The sequence below is a fragment of the Platalea leucorodia genome, assembly GCF_965183815.1.
Source record: "Platalea leucorodia genome assembly, chromosome: Z".
In the NCBI taxonomy this organism is placed as follows: domain Eukaryota; kingdom Metazoa; phylum Chordata; class Aves; order Pelecaniformes; family Threskiornithidae; genus Platalea; species Platalea leucorodia.
Genome location: NC_138858.1, coordinates 35,880,565 through 35,904,484, shown reverse-complemented (window position 1 = coordinate 35,904,484; position 23,920 = coordinate 35,880,565). Strand labels below are relative to the sequence as shown.

Sequence of the window (23,920 nt, the reverse complement as noted above, 5' to 3'; positions counted from 1 at the left end):
TGATATCTAGAATCATAAAATATGTCAGTTCCAACATGTTTTGCTTAAACCTTCATTTTGTTTACCAACTTTACAGGATGCCATAGTGGCTTTGGTGCCTGAACGGGATGTAGCAGCGTTACTTAACCTTTGAGAATCTGGGGCACAGAGTTTCTTCACCCTGGGATCTTTTATTCTGGGCTAGTGATATGTCTGTACTCCAGCAGCTGGAAACCTGCTGTGAAGGAGGTGAAACAAGGGCTAATGCTCTCTGCCAGATTCCTCTGGGTGTGTGAGCACCAGTCTGTCAGTTTGCAGTGGTGCTGCTGCAGGCCTTGGGTCATATCTCAAATCTGAAAGACCAAAATTAGACCCAACTTTTGAAAACACGGGCTGATTTGATGTCTCCAGATCCAGCTTCATGTTTTAGCAAACTTTAATCAGCTTGCCTTTTCCTCTTGTGATGAAATAACACTCTCTGTTTTGACAGTCTCTGGCTTTGTGGAATGGAAAGTCAAAATAAACAATGAAGACCACATTGAACATGCTAATACACAACCTCAAATGTTTCCTTAATTCCTAGGCCTCAGCTAGACAGCTTATCCAAACATTTCCTCCTGTTGACTCCTTCTGTCCTCCTCACCATCCTGGGTTACTAGATTTTAGATAGGAACTTCTAATACACATAATCCAGATTGAAAGCAGAGTTTCATTAGCAAAAACTCCCCTATCATAATTGTAATCTACAGTAAATGAATGCAATTAGCCACACCAGGGTCTCCCCTGAGCCCTCCCCTCCTCTGCACACAGATAGCAGCCATAAGCTGACACCAGGCTCTCGTATAAAGCTAGCACACTATGTTCACTGCAACAGCAGCAGGTCTACAGGGTTACACTTTACAGGATCATGTCACTGCTTCTCCTTCAGCTGTTCGTGCTCTCATGTCTTGGAGCCACAGAGCCACAGAGAGATTTATCGCAAAGGAAAAGCAGAAGGCCATTTCAGCACCTTTTCCATCTGGACAAAAATCTCCTTGAAAGTCAGAGTTTTCGTGAGCTGGTGGGGGAAAACCCAGTAGGTGTTGAGGAAACCCTGGGAGAACCAAGCTTTTTTGTAGCAATTCCACAGACGGCATCTGAAAGTGAGAAGCAAGGGGAGAAAAAAATGTCCAGATTCATCCTTCCCAATGCAGAACTCCGTGCAGACCAAGACCTGAGAACCTGGGCAGCATCCAGAGACATCTCTCCTGTGGAAAACTTCTCTCCATCCCTCTATTCCAGCAAGAGGGAGGCTGAACCTCCCTATAGAAAAGATGCCAAGAAATTCTGGGACCACTTCATGTTAAAGAAAAATTCAGCGTCTGAAGAGGTCGTCCTGCCAATCAAGACCAATGAAATGCACCAAGAAAACTGCAGAACCCTGCCTTTTTCCCAGGTAAGAACAGGTGTCCAAGGTCAATAAACATGTCCTTTCCCCTGCCTCTTGTAATCAGCACCTAAAGACATTAGTTCATTTGCTAAGTCATGGGCCCACTTCAGAATGCTCACGCACAATAAGTGGCTGAAAAACACCACTGAAAAAGGCTGAAAAAGCTTTAGTCTCATGAGGCAAACTGCTACATTGCAGCACTGGAAAGCCACACATTCAATTTTCAGAGAGTTATTTATTCTTTTTATGCAAAGATATTCTGACCTAGCCTGAACAAGCAGGGCAGTGGTAAGTAATTATCCATCCAATGAATATACATCTAACCAGTTTGTGTACATGAATTACCTATATATATATATATATGTATATACATATATGTATATACAAAGAGTCCCGGGGCAAGTATTTACAGGAGAAGCTGTTTTTTTTCTTGCAGCTAAGCAAGGATTCGTTTCTGCTGTATTAATCGGAAGACTGATGCATACATATAATTCTGTGCTAAGAATGCTGGAGAACCGGTAAACTGTCCCATGCACAGATGAAGCCATTCTGTCTTATTGTAACATCAAGACAAGAAAACAGTATAGATAAAAGTGCTGTATTCCTCATAAGGCAACATCTATTCTCAGTTTTTCTTAATCACAGGACCATGTTTTTTCACATCGCTCACTAAATTTATTTCACTGGCAGACACATGTAAACATAGATGTGGCCTAGAAACTTGCATAATTTTACTTTTTGTGCCATGTTAAGCTTTCTTCAGGATGGCTGCAGTTACGCCAATATAAAAGTGCTAACTTCAGCCTAGGTTTTTACGGCTTGGGAGTTGACACAGGCTCTCCTGATACAAGGACTTGTTATTCTTGCAAACCAAGAGATTATAGAACTTTCATTGCACTTTTAAGATTTGCATTAAAAAAAAATGCTAAAGAACACGTCTTCCACATGGAGACAAATCTTCAAGATTACAGTTGAGTCTAGCTTGTAGTTTATGTATAAGAATGTTGGGCCAAAATGATGTTTTAAGTCCTGCTAAGTGGGTAAGACTGCTTAACAACCATGTCAGAAATCTAGAACTCAAAAAGCAATTAAAAGGTAAATATTACAAACCCGCCTGTTGGATTTTCCCCTATCAGCTCACAAAGGCTCTGATGAAGCAGATTTTGCCTTTGTTATTCAATCTAAGAATTTTCCATAGGAGCGCTAATGTTTGCTTTTAAAAGCTCTTATGTTTTACTGCTTGCTTGACATAAAAAATAAACGTTTAAAGTAAAAGTTCTGAGAAGAAAAAATATAGTATTTTGGGTGGTTTTTTTTGCCTTCATGCCTTCTAGCAAAGTCCATGGGCCATTCATGTACCAGGAACTTCAAATTGCTTTCTGTTTCAGGGTGTTACTCATGAGAACTGTGAGAAGGTGATGGTACAGAACAATCTGTGTTTTGGAAAATGTAGTTCCTTTCATGTTCCTGGTCCAGAAGATCGTCTTTATACCTTTTGTTCTCATTGCTTGCCCAGCAAGTTCTCCATGAAGCGCCTGGATCTCAACTGCACCAGTTCTGTCCCAGTGGTCAAAGAAGTCATGATTGTAGAAGAGTGTCAATGTGAGACTCAGGAGACTAAAGACCCTGTGATTGGATCTCTACGGTCAGACTTGCATGCAAGTGTACATGAGCACAATTAACCTGTGCAAAGTACTTCTTAACTCCTTGATCATAAGAATTTGCCAATTAAAAAAACCAAAGAACTAAAGCTTTCATCACACTGGTACACAAAAATATTAGAGATGTAGACTTGCTACTTGAACTGTTTCTCTGCTTCAACAACTTTATCTAAAATGCAATGGATGTTTCCTTGCAGCTGTTAAAGGAATGGAGACGAGATTACTGGGCTTATGTATAGAGTTCTTACTTTAACAAGGGAAACGTTTAAAAAATTTTCCACCCTTCCTATCACTGTTTATAGGATGCTAGTAAACAACAGCTGAAGAACTAGCATGATTTATCTGTGCAAAACCCTAATGTATTGGCTGGTTTATATTGCCTTTGCTTGCAGGCACTGCCAATATAGCTCTATTGGCAACACGGATGAGGCTTTAGTCTCCTCCTTGCAAAAACAGGTCTACTTTTACATCAAGATAGTGGCTGGAGAGTGTAAAATACAAATGGACATAAGGCACATAGAGATCTGTGACTAGTTAAGGTCCTTCTGATTGCTCCCAGCTGGAGTTCAGTTCCCTGTGAAAACTAATATACCTCACAATTTACACACTAAGATAGTGGATATTTTGCCATAAAATAAAAGGATATTTTACAATAGAAAGCGCCTAGCCTCCTTCTACACACCTGCATTTGCTCTGCATGTTTTTTTATTGAAAGTGTTATATAGTAGAAGGAGAAAAAAAATATAAAAAATGGTATACTCCCACAGAAAACATCATAAATGAACGGACTGTTATTATTATTACTTAAGTACACTGTGGAACAACAATGTACACTTTCCAGTCTGATGAATTTTAACGTTGTCACTGACACCAAGATAAAGTTTAAGTAATGTTCTCAATACTTAAACTAAAGCAGAAAAGGCATTCATGTGATAGAAAATCTGCAGAAGGATTTTAGCAGCATGGCAATACCTGTACAGCTTTATAGGAATAGCGCTGAAAAAGCCTCTGTTAGGAAAGGTCTGAGTCTAGTGCTAGCCAACACAGCACCAGTGGCTGTTAGCAGAACTGCTGGCTTCTCTGCTCTCTCCAGCTCCTTCTCCCTGGCTTTGTCCTGCAGACCTGGCACACCAGGCAGTGATCACCTCCCAGCAGGTAGACTTCAGCCTATTTCTAACCCAGATCCTTCAGTCCTCTGGGAATCTGCTCCACTGCTATTGCCGAAATCTCAGACCTGGGCCCCTGTTGTTAAACCATCCACAGCTCTTTTTTGGGGTATTGTAAATCAGTATTGATACAGCTGGTCAATTCAAGAGTTGGGTAGACGATTCCTTGTATTTGAACTGCACTGTGATCAGAAATGTCTTAATATCCTGTCAAAAAGTAATCTTCAGCATTGCTCTGGAGTGCAAGGCCCATGTTTAATATTTACTGAAAACTACATCTGAATGATATTCTGATACTGGATCTGAACTGCTGCAATAGCTGTTTGCTTCTGCAGGTCACCTGCAGTGAGCGAACTGAAAATTAGTATATAGTTATCTTTCATTGTATATAAACCTATTAAAAATTGTATACTAAAATTGAACAAAGCCTTCTCTCTTATCCTTTTACACTAAGGACTGATGTGCAAAATGTGTATGGCTGTTTGTATGTTATGGCATTATATATGACGTCATTCCAAGTAACAAGCTGTCAAGGTCTTATCATCCCTGTATTGAATGCAATAAAGGAAATAATACTTATTTTAACTTAATATTTGTTCTACCTTTATAATGCTAATCGATATTCTCAGGATGTTAGCGCAATAAACTAGCACCCAGATTTGGAAATTTACCTTCACGTTAGGCTGCACTGAGCATGAATGGGCTCAGGTTACGACCAAAGAAAGAAAAGCTTTTCTAACAGGCAAAGTAGCACCAGCTAACAACCGTACAGTTTTCAGACAACAAAGTAATTCTTTAGTGCTCATGCTATTTTCAGTAAGAATTCCTCCTCACTGGGCACGTCCAATTGCGCAGTCAGCCCTAACGACTGGTGCATGCTGTATGCAAGCAGAAAAGCTAAGAAACAACTCCCTGTCTTACCATAAGGTTCAAACCTCAGCACCTTATCAAGCCTTTGTGAGTTATTGTGTGTGATTATTAGTGTTCGTTTTTAATCAAGCCTAAGGAAGAAAAGCACACAAGGCATCAAAGTTCCCAACTTTTTTCTCTTTATTCCCAAGTTTATTTTTTAATCTGAAAAAGCTAAATCTTCTGAGGCTTCTAGCCACTGACGTTTTAAAGCTGTGTGAATATATAAGAATGTTTGCATTTTCTTTTTTTCTGAAATGCAAGTATGTTTTGCATTTGATACTTGCAGTACCTACATACACTCACAGTAAGATCACAAGTAAATTAAAAAGAAAAATCTTCCAGTCTTGTACTTTTGACGACTGACTGCTAAAGTGTGACTTTTGCACATAAGGATGACAGAACTGAAGCTATATTGTTGACTGTAAAGTATTCAGCCTAATTTTTAAAGATCCTTCTGTGTGCTGAAGCATTACCACAGTCAAAGAAAGCTATTCATGTAAGGAGTTTGCAAGACCAGACTCTTAGTGTGAATTTGCACAGCTTAAAAGTAGGTGAAAAGAGGTAATGACAGCTGTAGTAATTGCTAATTAGATTAGTGCTGTAGGTTTTTTTGATGAATGTTTAATTAACCCAGCAATGACTGGTTGCATGTAATTAGCACAGTATTCTGCAAAATCAAGAATGTGTTAATTGGATCAGATTTCTCAGCCTTTAAAAATTCCATATTAGGGATAAGTTGTGCCCAGGGGCTAGCAGGATTTTGCTTTCTCAGCACAACTATGATGGCCTCTACTAGTATAATGATGTGGGTCAGAAAGGCGAGGGGTGTGATCCACATCACTATATGGATGCTTCCAGTAGTAATGCCATTATAGCAGCAAACCTGCACGACTTTAATTTAGTTTTGTCCATTCAGAGGTTGCGTGCTTTCTGTAATGAAAGCTTTTCCAATGTAACTATGCTTACAATGGAAGTGCTGTTAATGTGATCTCTTCTATTTCAGAGCACTCCTTGTGCAAACTTATCTTACAGAACAAGACTAAACTGTAGTTGCAGAGCTGTCTGAAAATTCAGCTCAATCCCAAGTGGACTTTGTACTCTTCTGCCATTTTATTTGACCTACTGCCTCTTTTCCAAATGCATGTGCTTTACTTTAAATATAACTGAAGAGCAGTGCTGTTTATCCTAACTGCTTAAGCAAAATAGACCTTCAGTATAGGCTATTCTCTTAAATAAGGATTTTATGCAACTGGCTTTAATGCCTGTAATTACATCAAACACTGGACTTACATCAAACCCTTATAGAATTCTGAGCAACCATATATTCCAGGGAAAAGTCTCTGATGTTGCACTCAGTACTTCGTGCTGTGCTTGGTACTTTGTTCACCATTTATGAAATATTCACAGCTAACCTCACGGCTGCCAGCTAAAAAGCTTTAGCATGTTTTACTGACAGGTGGTAAAATCTCTTGCAGTACTTTCTTCTAAATGTACTAGCTCCTCACTGCAACAGCAAGATGACGAGATTCCCTACTCCGAGAGAAGCTCCCTGCCAGTCTGTACAGCTGCATAATCACACCGTATCTGGGAGCGTGTGCTGTGCAGGGTGGTGCGTGTGAAGAGGTGCAGGGTTGAGGCTACCTCAGGTCCTCCAGCAGGCAGCTTGCCAATAGAAACAGGAAACATGGATACTGAATTATAAATATTTTGCATTTGCTGTTTTGCTAAACATAACTCTTTGAATATCTGGTATGCAGCCACCAACTTCAGCTCCCCGAAATCTCTCCCGGACAGCTGTGCACACTCCCTCTGCTCAGATGAGAAAGAATAAGGATGAGAAGACTCTGTGGTTGGCCTGCTGCAATATTGATAAAAATGTTAATTGTCCACACTGAGAACAAAATCATCCTGTTTACAGTGCCTCATGCTCCATGGCACCAGCAAAAATACTTCGACCTGAAAAACAAAAAAATGGACCAAAAGCTAAAATGAATAATAAGAAGAAAAGTCAGGTCCAGCCTTATGTTTCTCTAAGGCCTCTTCTGAGGCATCTTTATTTTGCTGGTTTAGGGTATTGCTATTACCAGCCCTTTAGTCTGATGTTCTGCTGGTGGCTGCAGCCTGCAGTCAGGGTGTTCAGACAGAGCAGGCACGTGCCTAAGCTGCCTTTCTGAACAAGGCAGTATCTCAGCTTAACCCTCTGCTGAAGCTGGTTCAAACTTGCCTCGCACCGCAATAGATACAGACGCATTCAAGCAGTCCGTTGACCTGCCTGGACTTCAGACAGCAGCTCCTGGAGGGAGAGAGGCGTTAGAAGAGCTAACGCTAGGATATCTGCAACTGGACGGTATCTGAGCAGAACTCCTCACACCACTGAAGTGCCTTGGATGAAAATTTACTCCCTAAACTAGACTGCTACCTGGTCTAACTTAGTCCCTGTGTAACCGGTCTGGGCTGTGGGATCAGTAGATTTCACCATGCCTATTACTGAGGCAGACAGATCGGAAAACATATCTTTGTATCTTGCCTTTGATTTTTCTGGTGATTATGTCAGAGAAAAAAATGGAGCCGGAGAGATATTTTCCTTTACTTTAACGTCTATTGCCTTATCCTCAGTATGTGACATTGTGACTGACAAAACTTCTGGGACATGACAGGTTTTGTTTCAGCACAGCATGTCATTAACACAGACCTCTGTCTTCATGACATGGATCTTCATGACATGAAGAATTTTGCTCCCATTCTAGAGTTAACAAGTGTCTCCTATGTACATCAGCAAGGTTTACAAGGAAGCGAGCAATGCAACGGTGCTGCAGAAAAGAAGTGGCGGTAACATTGCCACGAAGGATGAGGAGAAGGCTGAGGTACTTAATGCCTTCTTTGCCTCAGTCTTTAATAGTCAGACTGGTCATCCTTGGGGTTTTCGGGCCCCTGAGCTGGGAGATGGAGACAGGATGCAGAATGAAGCCCCAGTTGTTGAAGAGGTGGCAGTCACCGACCTGCTCCTCCACCTGGATGCACACAAGTCCATGGGGCCAGATGGGATCCACCCGAGGACACTGAAGGAGCTGGCAGAGGAGCTGGCCAAGCCACTCTCCATCACTTATCAGCAGTCCTGGTCAACTGGGGAGGTCCCAGATGACTGGAAGCGAGCAAATGTGACGCCCCTCTGCAAGAAGGGTCAGAAGGAGGATCCAGGGAACTACAGGCCTGTCAGCCTGACCTCCATGCCGGGGAAGGTCATGGAGCAGATCATCTTGAGTGCCATTATGCAGCAAGTGCGGGACAACTGAGGGATCAGGCCCAGCCAGCATGGGTTTATGAAAGGGAGATCTTGTTTCACTAACCTGGTCTCCTTCTGTGACAAGGTGATCCGCTTAGTGGATGAGGGGAAGGCTGTGGATGTTGTCTACTTGGACTTTAGTAAGGCCTTTGACACAGTCTCCCACAGCATTCTCCTGGAGAAGCTGGCTGCTCATGGCTTGGATAAGTGCGCTCTGTGCTGGGTTAAAAACTGGCTGGACGGCCGAGCCCAGAGAGTGGTGGTGAATGGAGTCAAATCCAGTTGGCGGCCGGTCACGAGTGGTGTTCCCCAGGCCTCGGTATTGGGGCCGGTCCTGTTCAACATCTTCATTGATGATCTGGATGAGGGGACTGAGTGCAGCCTCAGTAAGTTTGCAGATGACACCAAGTTGGGTGGAAGTGTCGATCTGCTGGAGGGTAGGAAGGCCCTACAGAGGGACCTGGACAGGCTGGATCATTACGCCGGGGCCAACTGTATGAGGCTCAACAAGGCTAAGTGCTGAGTCCTGCACTTGGGTCACAACAACCCCATGCAATGCTACAGGCTGGGGGAGGAGTGGCTGGAGAGCTGCCTGGCTGAAAAGGACCTGGGGGTGTTGGTTGACAGCCGCCTGAACATGAGCCAGCAGTGTGCTCAGGTGGCCAAGAGGGCCAATGGCATCCTGGCTTGTATCAGGAATAGTGTGGCCAGCAGGACCAGGGAGGTGATAGTGCCCCTGTACTGGGCACTGGTGAGGCCGCACCTCGAACACTGTGTTCAGTTTTGGGCCCCTCACTACAAGAAGGACATCGAGGTGCTGGAGCGTGGCCAGAGGAGGGCAACTAAGTTGGTGAAGGGTCTGGAGCACAAGTCTTATGAGGAGTGGCTGAGGGAGCTGGGGTTGTTTAGCCTGGAGAAGAGGAGGCTGAGGGGAGACCTTATTGCTCTCTACAACTACCTGAAAGGAGGTTGTAGCGAGGTGGGGATTGGTCTCTTCTCCCTAGTAACAAGCGATAGGATGAGAGGAAATGGCCTCAAGCTGCGCCAGGGGAAGTTTAGTTTGGATATTGGGAAAAACTTCTTCACTGAAAGGGTAGTCAGGCATTGGAACAGGCTGTCCAGGGAAGTGGTTGAGTCCCCATCCCTGGAGGTATTTAAAAGACGTGTAGACGTGGTGCTCGAGGACATGGTTTAGTGGTGGACTTGGCAGTGTTAGGTTAACGGTTGGACTCGATGATCTTAAAGGTCTTTTCCAACCTTAATGATTCTATGATTCTATGAAATTGCACAATTTAGAAGGACCTAGGATGATGAGTGCTGTTGAGAAGGCTGATTTCTCAACCCAGGATCTATCCGTGCACAGACAGTGCCCCTTCTGCACATCAATCAAGGGGCACAATTGGGCTCAAAATTAATCCTGGAAAACAGCCTCATGAAGCAAGGGGCTTGTAAGCAGTGAGAATCACGGGAGTCACAGTGCATACCTCTCTCGTACATGTGCTCTCCATAACAGAGCATCAGCTGCTACTGCACATGGCTTGATTTTAGCATGCTGATTTAATATTTACAGAGTGCCAATAAAATTTATATGATGACAGCTGGTGGTTCCTGTGGTAATTTACAAACAGCAACAACAACACAACACAGACATCAGAAACTCCAAGAGGAATTCTACGCTATTGTGCAATATTCAGCACTAAAGAATGTGGGTATTTTTCTAATTTTGCAGACTTTTAATAATCTTTGTGTAATACATCTATATTGGACTTTTTGTAAAGTCCATATGATGCAAAATTAGTATTTCCCCTAGGTATGGTTTTTTTCTTCAGAATGGAGTTCACCACAAAGACTCATTATCTATCCATCTGGATTTGATACTCTGGAAAAAGTGCCAGGTAATTTCTGTAGTCTGAGCCTTTGCAAGTTCAATTGGGAAGTCCAGCACATGATTGACTGCTTTTTTTTCTGCACTGTACTTCCCCAAAAGAAACACTAACGAATGGGAACTGCTGTGCTGATGACCGAACCAGAATAGACTACTGCCTGTGTTCCACAACCTGTGTTTACTCTGTACATCCATGAGTAGAAAAGAGGGAAATACAATCTGTCTGACAAGACTACAGATCTAATGACTGGCCATTATCCGTGTACCACTACAGAAATGCAAATACCTGGTATTTGACTAGAAGATGACATTATTGACCGATTCTTTTTTCATTCTACAAAAAACCTTCATTGATCATACTGTCCCTCTCTGTTTATCTTTCCATTTTATTTCCCAAGTCCTTGGTTTTTTTTCCACTCCTTGGTGGTTGTTTTTTTTTTTAATCTACATTTGTTCTTCAACTCAGTGAAAAGGTTTCACAGCTTATTATGTCTTTTACATATACGCATAAATTCGTATGTGAAATTCGTCATGGAATAGAGGCAGAGCCTGTTTTTTATTACAACAACCTTTCCAGCGATTATTTTCCTCACGTTTTTTAAAAGTCCAATTAATATGTCTATTATTATCAGTGTTACTTGTTCCTAGGGACATACGTAGGTTGCTCTTGAGGAAGCACTATCTTCTGGTTTACCTGCAACATGCTTCATTCTCTTTCCAGACACCCTCCAGTTCCTGCTAAGAATATGTATTTATTTTAAGGTCAGAGCAACTTTAGCTTGAAATGTTAACTATTGCCCTGTATAACCGTAGCCTGCGGACACTGAAAAATAAATCAGGACAAGGTCCAAAAGTGTTAACAAAAGCTTGAAATCCACCTAAACACTAAACCGACTTTTTAGGTACTCGCTTTTCAGAATAACCATATTATGCTTAAGTTTTAGGAAGAATGTTATCAGTAATAAAGAAGAGTTTTCTGTATCAGTGGTGATCACCATCTTACTCTTCATCCATTTCATCCTTCATTGTGTAGGAAAAATGCTCCAGGGCAAGAGCCCATCAATTTACAGTGGGAAGCATGCCACTCAGACAGATGGGGATAGCTTTAGGTAGCCAAAAGATCATGTATGTGCATCAGCAATGGGTGCTCAAGGCATGATTCCCAGCTGGGAATGCTGAAAATGCTGTCCGTTACAAGCTGTCTGTGGCTTTTAGCCACTGCTAATCCCTTACGGGTCAGAATCATGTTGATAAAACAAAGATTGGCTTCCATGGTCATGTAAGGGCCCTCTGCGAGTAAGGGGCATAGCACAGCAGGGGACGTGAGTGTCACAAAAATTTTGCAACTGGCCTGTGCTGACCAAGGAGAGAGGCTAGGACGTAAAGGATTGAATTACAAGAGTAATTCTTTATTCATGCGCATGAGGTGTCCCATTCAAATCAGGGCACACTGAATGTGGTTTTACACATGGTTCTTATACCTTTCAAGCGTTCAGATACAATGCGATTTGACCACTCCCTACTTAAGCCACACATGCTACTATTTTGGAAAAAAAATATAATTCTATGGTGCTATTATCCATCTGCTTCTTTCTTGCTCTAGGTGTCCCTGGAGTTGGTCTTGCTACAGTTACTTATCTGTGATGCCAGATAATGGCAGGGTTTCACAGAGGTGTTGCAGGAGCTGGGATACTGCTGTTACCTTGGTAGTCCAAGGGTATCCTTTCTTCTTTGTGGATGGCTTTCAGATTCCGAGAAACAAGAGGTCCTTCTCTTCAAGGTGGGGGCTGTCCTTCTCCTCCTTCCAGTGAACTAGGACTCTTCAGTTATGCTGACTTAACCATGATTATGTAGTATACAAGGTAAAATAGATATCTCTTAAGAATGCTAGTACGATTTCATACTATTAAGAAAGTTCATATAATTTCATCCTATAAAGGTGAATTGGTACAATAGCTAGGGAATGAGATTCTCCTAACAGGAGCCTGGAGACGGAAGCAGAGGCCTTGTCTGCGGCGCTTACGTTTTACCGGGAATTGCAAGGGGACACCACAGAGGCGAAGGAGAGAGAGGGGCTCACCTTGACCAACGCCTGCGCTCGGGGCTGGCGCCAGCGAGCTCCAGCACCGCCGGCAAACGGCGGCGCGCTCCCAGGCGGATGGGGCAGAGAGGTTCCCGCCGGGCAGCGGGCAGGCCTCCCTCCCTCCCTCCCTCCCTCCGACGCGGCTCCTCCCGCCTGCGCGGGGAAGGCGAGGCGCATAAGCCTCGCACCCCCGCGGCGCGGGTGGCCCCGACGGCACGGGCAGGGCCGCCCAGGCGGAGCCCGCGGCCCGGCCGGGCCACGCCGCCCCCCGCCCGCCCTCGCAGCCCTCCCGGCCTCGCGCCCCGCCCCGCCGCCGGCGGGCTCTCAGCGCGCATGCGCGGCTGGGGCGGCGGAAGCGGAAGGCGGCGCTGCGGCGGCAGGGGTTGGGCGCGTGCGGGCGCGCGTGCTGCGAGCGGCCGCGGTTGCCCCGCGGTTGCCATGGAGAGCGGGGCAGAGGGGGGCGCGTGACCGCGGCCCCGCCCTTCTCCTCCCGGCCTCGCCCAACGGTTGGTTCCGCCTCGTGCCCCGGGAGGGGGGCGGCGGGGGAGGGGGGGGCACCGCCGGGCGCGGGGCGCCGCGGGAGGGTCCGGCCTCCGCCCGCCTGGCCCGGGGCGGCCCCGCAGCGGCCGCCGTGGGGGGGTCCCGGTGGCCAGGCCGCCCCGGGCTCCGGTGCCCGAGCGCTGCGCTCGAGCCGGGGGCTGGACGGAGGCGCCGCTGCCGCCCGTCCCGTGGCCCTGGGCCGGGGAGCGCCGGCTGCCCCCGGGGCGCGTTCTGTCGGGGCCGTGGGCAGGCTGGCTGTAGGAGGGTGCGCTGGGGGCCTCCGCATCGCCGGTCTTGGGCGTCGGCTTTGCCTGTATTAAATCCGCCTTGCCAGTCTTGGGTGTCTGCTTTACCTGTGTTAACTTTAACTTCGGGAATGCTATTTTCGGTATAGAGAGTCGGGGGAGGGAAGTCCTTAGTGGACTTCATGAGTTTCTCCGTATCTGTGAAATAAATACTGTTGTCGTTCTCATGAAGCTCCACAGTGCTGCTTTTTTTGCTCAGTGATGCGGAGGGCATCGGCTGCTTTCGAGGTGGTCATGGACGGGGTGGGTGGCTTTTGTTGGCCGTGTGCTCCAGCAGCACGGCACGGCACGAGGAAACGCAATGCCCTCCGACCTTCCTTCGTTTCACACTTTCATTTTCCAGCTTCAGTAGTTGGAAATAGTACATCTTGGTTGCCTTCGCACTGAGAATCCAAACAGGGGTGTGCTTCGGTAACGTATGTTATCTGTCTACAGATGGCCGTTTGGTCAGCAGTAGGTGCAGATAGTTTTCATGCATTTGCGATCAATGAGGATACAGTGCGTATGTGTTAATATCGAGCCATGTCCCAGTCCAAGCCCGTGTGGCATCTTTCACGAATGCGGTAGAAGTTTACAGGTACGCCTTGCACGATCCTATCTATAAAAAAGAATTGGGTGGAAATGTCTTGCCTACCTTAACCAACCTGCCAATAGCCACCTAACAACTGGGTAGTGCCAAGGTCTCTACTGACAACCATCCGTTGTATAAACATGTGCAATGCCAGGTACGTGACGTTTTGTCATGGTGAAAATGTGCTGCTTCTTGTATTAACTGGTTATTCAGATTCCAGTTTTGTCAAATGGAAGAGCTGCAAGATGCATAATGATAGTTCTACTCTGACACTTGATAACATCTCATAAGTGACTTTTTTAAAATGTAGTTGAAAGTAATTTAGTTGTTTGGTTCAAGTCAACTTTTTATTTTTTTGGGTGAAGTGTATTTTTAGTTTTATAGCATAATTTTTGACAGTAATTCTTAAGATTTCAGGAAAGTCACAGATCTAACACAACAGCTGGATCCACAAATTGACAGAGGCTGTTGATTGTTATGGCCTTGCCTTGGCTGTCACAAATATTGTAGCAAGTATAACTCTCGTGTTTCTACTCTCTTCCTTTTTCTGTCTGAATTGCTTAGAATACAGCCTTTTTAGAAAGTGGTGTTTTTCTCACCCTAGAAGTGTATTTTATAGAGCGTAGTATTGTTTAGTTTGTGTGTGGTCTTAAAATTGTTTTTCACAGTGAACAATACTGTGAATTATTGATTTGTGTCATTCTGGACTTGTTTAACTATTTGTGAAAAAAGTTCTGGAAGTCAGATTTCACCAGTCTTACTTTTCTTACTGAAGTAGAAGTCCAGGGCTGAAATGAGGCAGAATGTGTAGGATCTTGGTTTCTGGTTATGTATCAATGCAACAGTCATAAAAGTGCAAGAAACAGGCTGTGACCGGAGCTGGTTGTCATGCTGCTTAGAGTGAGACATTGAGTAGTGCTTGTATTGGGTTTATTTATGAAACAGAATTTTCTAAGTATGTTTTGGGACAGTCTTGATGCAAAACTGTATACTTTTTTTGAAGTTTGCCTGTTAAAACAATCTTTATTTCATGTTAACATTTCTGGTTAGTGCAAAGCTTTCTCGTTTCTCCAAAGTGACTGTCTTCCTGCCTGACTCATTCTGTGGTCTCATTATTCAGTGGACGTCATATGAGAAGTCATATTGGAGGTAATTGTAGTGAACAAATAGTGAGTTTATGATACCATTAATTGAATTGGGCAGAAAGAAAAGGGTTAGGAAAAAATGCTGTCCAGGCATCCTGTAGTAAAAGTGTTTTTTGGAAAGGCAAGAACAATTCTTCATCATGTAGGAAAGACTCAGTCATGTTTTGGTAAATCTGAAGCTTCTTGTTACAGCCACAGCTACTGTTTGCTTTCAAATGCCTTGTGTTTGAGATGTTTATTTAGAAAAAATGGCTATAAATTAGGGTAAGAGGGAAGAAAACCACAAAACCTCTAACACTAGTGTTGTGTATTTTATCCTAAATTATTTTGTTGGAAAATTTTTAGGCATTGCATGTATGAATACTGAGTGTATACGGATATAAATCACTCAATTGTTTCTTTTCAACTGATTGTTGTAAATCTGCTCATAGACTTTTTTCCTCTACATATTGTAGTTGTTCTTGTCAGAAATGGTGCATCCTTGTCATGGTTTAACCCCAGCACCACACAGCTGCTCACTCACTCCCCATGCCCCTGGTGGGATGGGGAAGAGAATTGGAAGGGTAAAAGTGGGAAAACTTGTGGATTGAGATAAGAACAGTTTAATAACTGAAAGAAAAGAAAGTAAAATAGTAGTAGTAATAGTAATAATAATAATAATAATAACAACAACAATAATAATAATAATATACAAAGCAAGTGATGCACAATGCAGTTGCTCACCACCCACCGCCCAATGCCCAGCTGGTTCCCGAGCAGCAGTTCCCTGCCTCCTGGCCAGCTCCTCCCAGCTTATATGCTGAGCATGACATCATAGGTATGGAATAGCCCCTTGGCCAGTCTGGGTCAGCTGTCCTGGCTGTGCCCCCTCCCAGCTTCTTGTGCCCCCGGCAGAGCATGGGAAGCTGAAAAGTCCTTGACCAGTGTAAGCACTGCTCCGCAACAACCAAAACATCAGTGTGTTATCAACATTATTCTCATACTAAATCCAAAACACAGCACTATACCAGCTACTAGGAAGAAAATTAACTCTATGACAGTATCCACCCCTTATTCTATACCATCTACATCATGCCCAGGTCCTACACTTTCCAATACATTCCAGTTAATCACCACTACTTTTCCAGTCTTCTGATATATACACATAGATGTCATTCCCTTAGTCTATGGGCCATCCCCCTAAAACAGCTGTTGAGTTCATTTAGTCCATGACTTTGGGTTCTGTCTGTCATAACAGTCTTTCAGGGCAGGAGAGATGGTGTGTGGTGTTGGATTGTTGCATGTTGAAGCCAGTTCTGGTTCCATCACCACTGCGCTCTACTTGGTTTCATCGAAGTTCATTCTTCATTAATCTGGGTGATTCTTACTTTAATACTGTTGATCTGGCATATAGCAACCATAACAGTGATGACATACAGTATTATATAGCAATTAACATCATGTATCCAGTTCATTGGCTGTTTTCACCCAAAATCAAATCCCCCTGAGGTACACATCGGACTTCCCCATCCTCCCTCATCACCCACCAAGTGCAGCCAGGTCCTTGAGCAAAATGAATCCCATGAATAGGTTTGCCTTTGCCTGAGGCAGGAATAACCCAGACTGTCCTCCCCATCATATTTTTTATGTGCACTACAGGGACTTTATCCCCCTCTACAGTACATAAAAGTTTTGATGGGGCATGGCCAGCTCGACTGGCAGATCCTCTTCTGTTGACTAGCCAGGTGGCCTTTGCTAAATGTGTATCCCAATGTTTGAACATCCCACCACCCATTGCTCTCAGTATAGTCTTTAACAGTCCATTGTATCGTTCAATTTCCCCAGAGGCTGGTGCATGATAGGGGATGTGATATACCCACTCAATGCAACGCTTTTTGGCCCAGGTGTGTAGAGGGGACCCTCGCTTTGAACATCGAGCCCAGCACCAGCAGTTGGGGTGCCAGGAGGAGCTGTGCTTCAGTACCAGCCACTTCTGAAGCAGCTCGAAACCCTTCATATGCTGCCAATATCTCTTTTTCAGTTGGAGTATAGCAAGCCTCGGATGCTCTGTATCCCCGACTCCAAAACCCAAGGGATTGACCTCACATCTTCCCTGGTGCTTTCTGCCAGAGGCTCCAAGTAGTGCCGTTCTCCCCAGCTGTGGTGTAGAGCACATTTTTTACATCTTGCCCTGCCTGGACTGGCCCAAGGGCTACTGCACGAACTATCTCCTGTTTAATTTGTTCAAAGGCTTGTTGTTGCTCAGAGCCCCATTTGAAATCATTCTTCTTCTGGGTCACTTTGATAGAGAGGCCTTACAACCAGAATGTAATTTGGAATATGCATTCTCCAAAAACCCACAATGCCTAAGAAAGCTTGTGTTTCCTTTTTGCTAGTCGGTGGAGACATGGCTTGATTTTGCTGATCACATCCATTGGGATCTGATTACATCCATCTTGCCATTTCATTCCTATAAAGCGGATCTCCTGTGCAGGGCCCTTGACCTTACTTTGTTTTATGGCAAAACCGGCCTCCAGAAGGATTTGAACTGCTTTCTTCCCGTTCTCAAAAACTTCTTCTGCTGCGTTGCCCCATACCATGAGGTCATCAATGTATTGCAGGTGTTCTGGAGCCCCACCCTGTTCCAGTGCAGTCTGGATCTGTCCATGGCAAATGGTGGGGCTGTGTTTCCACCCCTGGGGCATTTGATTCCAAGTGTACTGGACGCCCCTCCAAGTGAAAGCAAACTGTGGCCTGCACTCCACTGCCAAAGGGATTGAGAAAAACACATTAGTGATATCACTTGTGGCATACTATTTAGCTGCCTTTGACTTCAGTTTGTATTGAAGTTCTAGCATGTCTGGCACAGCAGTGCTCAGTGGCGGCATGACTTTGTTCAGGCCATGGTAGTCTGCTGTTAGTCTCCACTCTCCATTAGACTTTTGCACTGGCCATATGGGACCGTTAGAGGGTGAGTGAGTCTTGCTGATCACTCCTTGGCTCTCCAGCTGACGAATCAGCTTCTGGATGGGAATCAGGGAGTCTCTGCTGGTGCGATATTGGTGCTGGTGCACTGCTGTGGTAGTGATCGGCACCTGTTGTTCTTTGACCCTCAGCAGCCCCACAGCAGAAGGGTCCTTTGAGAGACCGGGCAGGGTAGACAACTGTTTAATTTCCTCCGTCTCCCAAGTCAGCTATACCAAAAGCCCACCATTACCATTTTGGGTCCTTGAAATACCCGCTCCTGACATAGTCTGTGCCAAGGATGCATGGAGCATCTGGGCCAGTCACAATGGGGTGCTTCTGCTGCTCATTCCTGGTTAAGCTCACTTCAGCCTCCAATACAGTTAACTGTTGGGATCCCCCTGTCACTCCAGAAATACAGAAGGGTTCTGCCCCTTCACAGCTTGATGGCATTAGGGTACACTGTGCACCGGTTTCCGCTAGAGCCTTATACTCCTGTGGGGCTGATGTGCCAGGCCATCGAATCCACACAGTCCAGTACACCCGATTGTCCGTTTCCTCCACCTGGCTGGAGGCAGGGCCCCTCTAGTCCTGGTCATCACATTTGTTACTCACTTCTTGTAAATGCAAATCAGAAGTCCCTTTATTAAGATCGGAAACAAAATCAGCCCTTCTATTCTGTCTGGGAACTGCTCACTGGAAACTGAAGCAGCAATTTTCCTGGAAGAACTGCCTTTTGTGATTGTTTTTCCTTGCAACTCACATACCCGTGCCTCTAGGGTCGAGGTAGATTTTCCATCCTGCTTCCTCATGTCCTTCCCGTGGTCACGCAGGTAAAACCACAGGGTGGCCTGTGGTGTGTATCCACTGTATCCTCTCTCTTGAGCAGAGGGATGCTTACTCCTAATGGCTGAGATAGGTCCTTACAGGTGAGGAGTAGGACATACCACTTTTCAGTTTCTGGAACTCCCGGGACAGTTTTTTGGACAGTTTTTCCACAGCCAAGATGCAGGCCCATAGGAAGGAAGAGGGACTTTCTTCATATTGCTGGAGCTGGCCAGCCAGTTCATCCACTGTTTGTCCCTCTCTGTCTTTCCATGTCATTACTGCCAATGAGTTTGCGTGCACTGACGGTGCGCTCTGTACAAACTTCCGCCACATGGGTTGGTTGCACCTGACTTCATCTGGGTCTTGGGATAACTGCTCGTTGTCCAGGTCATCATAAATCTCCTCCAGCATGGCTAATTCCCTCAGGTACTGGATACCTCTCTCCATGGTGGTCCACTTGCTTGGGTGATACATAACATCTTCCTTGAAAGGATACCTTTCCTTCATGCCTGACAGGAGTCACCTCCAGAGGCTGAGGGCTTGTGCCCCTTTTCCAATCACTTTGCCAATGCCCCCTTCCCTAGAAAGGGATCCCAGCTGCTTGGCTTCCCTACCCTCCACTTCCAGGCTACTGGCCCCGTTATCCCAGCATTGGAGCAGCCAGGTGACGATGTGCTACCTGGATGATGACTGAAATCTTTTCACATGTCTCACAGCTCACTCAGGGATAGGGATCGGGTGGTTACCATCTCATTTATGGGTTCTGCCTCTTCCCCTTGTTCTTGTGTTGGCCGTGGTTCATCTTCATCCCTTACTAAATAAGCTGATTTTCTTGTGTATTTTTTCTTGTGTATAGGGGCAACTGATACTGGCACAGGCTGGTTCTCTGGTTTAGCTGCGGTAACTGTCATGGGGGTTGGAGTATCCGCAGTGCCTGTCACGGGGGTTGGAGTAGCTGCAGTACCTGTTGTTTTGTTGTCAGATCCAGAGACCTTCTCTTCCTCTTGAGAATTCTGAATACTGTTGAACAGGGCTTGGTAGGCATGGGCCAGGCTCCAGCACATTGCAGTGATTTGTCTCTCTGGAGTTGCCAGGGTGACAACATACTTTTTCCAAGTACTTTACTAGGTTTTCAGGATTCTGCACTTCTTCAGGGGCAAAGTTCAAAAACACTGGAAGTGTCCACTGTCCTAGGTACTTGCCCATACTATCCCACACACCTTGCCACTCATAACTATACAGCTTTGGGGCAGATCTCTGGATGATATCCTTAAACTGTTTGTTAACCTTAGACAAAACCAAAGCAATATTCCCAAGAAATACCAGTAGAAGTATCTTAACTACCCAAGAACATTCAAGATACTGAAAAGTTACTCTAATGAAGGAGGAGACATCATAGAAGAAGGTAGCGAAGGTGCCGTTCTGTATTTCCTCCATAAAATACCTCTCAGAGGAGGAGGTATAATTGCTAATTGTCTCTGTGAGGTGGTACCCGAAGTACAGTAATGGCTTCAGTACAAACCCCAAATACCAGATTAAGCTGAAGGCCAGTGTTTTAATAACAAATCTCCCAGGCAAAACATCACTGACCACTGCAGTGCACAGAAAACTGCAAAAACCAACACCAGTCTTTAACATATACAGCAAAAAAAAAAAGAGCATGGCGCAGATCAGATAAACTAATATCGAGAACAGATGAATCAGTATTGTGACCAGCAACAGCTAACAGATATAAATTCTTTAATACACTCTGGTTGATCTGTTATTATCTCAAATCCTTCGTGCTCCACGTTGGCTGCCAACAAGGACTGTCGTGGTTTAAACCCAGCCAGCAACTAAGCACTACCCAGCTGCTCGCTCACTCTCCCCATCCCTGGTGGGATAGGGGAGAGAATCAGAAGAGCAAAAGTGAGGAAACTCGTGGATTGAGCTAAGAACAGTTTAATAACTGAAAGAAAATAAAATAGTAGTAGTAGTAGTAGTAGTAGTAGTAATACTACTACTACTACTAATATACGAAGCAAGTGATGCACTATGCAATGCTCACCACCTGCCCACCAATGCCCAGCTGGTTCCTGAGCAGCGGTCCCCTGACTCCTGGCCAGCTCCCCTCAGTTTATATACTGAACATGACATCATATGGTATGGAATAGCCCTTTGGCCGGTCTGGGTCGTCTGTCCTGGCTGTGTCCCCTCCCAGCTTCTTGTGCACCTCCAGCCTCCTTGCTGGCGGGGCAGTATGAGAAGCTGAAAAGTCCTTGACTAGTCTAAGCACTGCTCCGCAACAACCAAAACATCAGTGTGTTATCAACATTATTCTCATACTAAATCCAAAACACAGCACTATACCAGCTGCTAGGAAAAAAATTAACTCTATCCCAGCCGAAACCAGGACAATCCTAAAGAACAGAATTATTTGAGATCAATCATCCTTTCTTTTGACATTGTATTTGGAAGAGTAAATACAGATTTTTTTAAAGTATGTTTAAAAAGAGAAGACTATAAATTCACCTTGTCTGTGAGTTAAATTGGAATCTAGTACTTTCTACCTAATCATCAGAATGTGCACCTGTTAGGTTTTCTTTATTCCCCGCCCACTTACATATATATATATATATATATGGTACATAAACCAAGAGGTAGAGGGGAAAAAAATCTCACTTTGCTGGAGAAAGTCAATATATTAACATTGTTTATGCAGTATTGCTGACAAAAGTATAATGAAAAATATAAAACTTAATTTATCATAATAGGCATGCAGAAAGCAAGTGTATGACAACTTAAAGTAACTGAAATACACTGGCAGTAGTGCAGTTTTATATAGACCTTTTTCTGAATACTCCCATCCTTTTAAATCTGTATTAAAATTGTGAAACAGCCTAGAACTGAAATTTGAGGAACGCTAGTTAGAATCAGTGTGTCAGTTCAGACATGACAGGCAAAGGATCTGCATATCTCTGTGAACAGCTTGAGAGGAAGCTCTACTCAGTAAGGTGAGGTATGAAGGACAGAATAGGAGGTAATCTACTATATGCTGCCTTTCAAACCAATGATGATGATTGTTTGAGTGTCAAACTCTTTTCTGTCTCTTTCAGTAAAGATACAGAAGACGACAATGAAAAATCCCCCTTTCTTGGGAATGGGGCCTTTTTTTGCATAGTCTGGAATTAATTGTGGAATTTGCCATCAAAGGTATGGGTTCAAGGGGGTGTTGTGTTTGGTTTTGGTTTGGTTTTTTAATTGTAAAAGTGAATAATGTCATGCAGGCAAAAGTTGGTCATTGAGTTATAAAAATCTGGGTTGTATTTCCGTTATAGGCATTCTTACTGTTTTCCCCAGAATCTCTCACTGCTTATTGCTCACACATTATACTTAGTAGGTCACTCGGAAACAAGTATTTCAGTACTTATATCTCTCTGTTTTGTTTGTTGAGCTGTTATTTCCCCTTCTGAGGAAGCACTGTGAAGTCATGGAATCTCTGCTGCTCTGGTAAGATGGAAAACAGATGGTTTCCTCAGTGGTCAGCAGTGTTTCTAGCTGCCTCTGGTTTTTTTGGCCTCTGTGTCTTTGTCAGTCTGCATGATTTCCCGTTTGTAAATCCATGCTGACTACTCCCCATCACCTTCTTGTCCTTCATGTGTTTGGAAGCAGTTTCCAGGATTATTTGCTCCACCTTCCCAGGGATCAGGGTGAGGCTAACAGGCCTGTAGTTGCCTGGCTCCTCCTTGTTGCCCTTGAAAACAAGCTTGACACTGGCTTTGTTGAGTCCTCTGGAACCTCACCCATCAGCTTAAAACTTTCAGCCATGATTGGGAGGGGCCTCACAATGGCAGGGCCAGCTCTCAGCACTCATGGTGGCGTCTCATCAGGTCCTATGGACGTGTTATGTCCAGTTTGTTTCAAGGTTTCTTAATCTGATCCTCCCTCACTCGGCTTAAGTCTTTCTTGCTCCAGACTTTCCCACTGGTCTCAGGGGCCTGGGATTCCAGAAAGCAGGTCTTACCCGTAAAAAGCAAGGTGAAGAAGGTGCTTTGACCTTTTTGTATCCTTTTACCAGGTACCCTACCCCATTCAGCGGCAGGCCCACATTTCCCATAGCCTTCCTTATGCTGCTTGTGTACCTGTACAAGACTTTGATTCTGACTTTCATATCCCCCACCAGATTCAACTCCAGGTGGACTTTGGCTTTCCTAACCCCATCCCGGTACACCCAAGTGGTGTTTCTTTATCAAGTGTTTGCACACACTTGTTGCGGTTACACTTCACCTCTGTTTTGTTGTGTATAAGATCTCTTTTGTCCACATCACCCTGCATCCTTTGCTTGCAAACCCTGACCACCACTTCCTCGCTCTATCGCAGGTCACCACCTCCCTCTCTCATTGTTCCTAGTCTAAGCCTTCCCTTAGCAAATTGACCAGCCTGTTGATAAAGATGGTTTTACCCCACGTAGTATCAGGTGGATCCTGTCCCCCCACCCCCACAGTTCTTGATCCTCAAAGTCCTATGGGTGTAAAAGCTGGGTCCCGGCTTTTAACACAGGGTGCACAACCAGTTGTCAGTCTGTGGGATCAGTCTGCTCCTCCTCAAGTCCTTCCCCTTCACCAGCAGGATGAAGGAGATGCCACCTGGTCCCCAGGCCCTGGCCCTCATACTCCAAGCCATGTAGTCATGCTTTATATGCTTCTGGTCTCCCCTGGCCGTATCCGTGGTGCCCATGTGGAAGAGCAGCTGAGAGTAATAGTCTGAGGGCCAGACCACTACCAGTCTCAGTCATATCCTATCCATGGTATCCAGGACCCAAGGCCCCGGCAAGCAGCAAACCTTGCCAGGTGATAGGTGGAGCTGGCAGAGGTGCCTCTGTCCCTGCAGCAGGGAGTTTTCCACCACTCTTCTTTGCCCTGTCCTGCCTGCACTGCCACAGGACTCGGGCACAGCCAGCTCGGAGGCTTCATTGGACAGAACTCTCTGTCCTTGCCTGCTGCCAGGGCTCAGAACCTGCTCTGTAGATCAGAGCTGTAAGCAGAGCAGGAGTCTCCTGGTGCTGAAGTTCGCAAGCTCCCAGGCTTCACCAGAGTTGGTATCTCCATGCCCAGCTTGACAAGCTGAGGCTCTGCCTGCTCCTCCTCAGTGCAGTGGGGGTTCCTGTAGCTGCAGGATCTTGGAGGGGATCTGGTCCATTTCCTTTTCAGC

General features: G+C 45.0%; 2 protein-coding genes across 7 annotated transcripts in view; both read left to right on the top strand.

Moving 5' to 3' along the window:
- Window positions 1-886: 886 nt before the first annotated feature.
- CER1 (cerberus 1, DAN family BMP antagonist) lies at window positions 887-3,090 on the top strand (the record flags this gene model as incomplete). The annotated part of the gene is made up of 2 exons (XM_082335886.1): window positions 887-1,414; window positions 2,797-3,090. 2 exons carry the CDS (start codon window positions 887-889, stop codon window positions 3,088-3,090), a joined length of 822 nt encoding a protein of 273 aa, XP_082192012.1.
- A 9,717-nt stretch (window positions 3,091-12,807) lies between these two features.
- ZDHHC21 (zDHHC palmitoyltransferase 21) overlaps window positions 12,808-23,920 on the top strand; it is a 44,288-nt gene continuing 33,175 nt past the window's right edge. For 2 of the 6 annotated variants that reach the window (XM_082336031.1, XM_082336027.1), the window contains exons 1-2: window positions 12,808-12,904; window positions 21,826-21,922. The gene's annotated coding sequence lies outside the window, so the exon portion shown is untranslated. Of the gene's footprint in view, window positions 12,905-14,894; window positions 14,964-21,825; window positions 21,923-22,176; window positions 22,220-23,920 lie in introns of those variants that run through there. The other 4 variants (XM_082336032.1, XM_082336029.1, XM_082336028.1 and 1 more) reach the window with 3 other exon arrangements.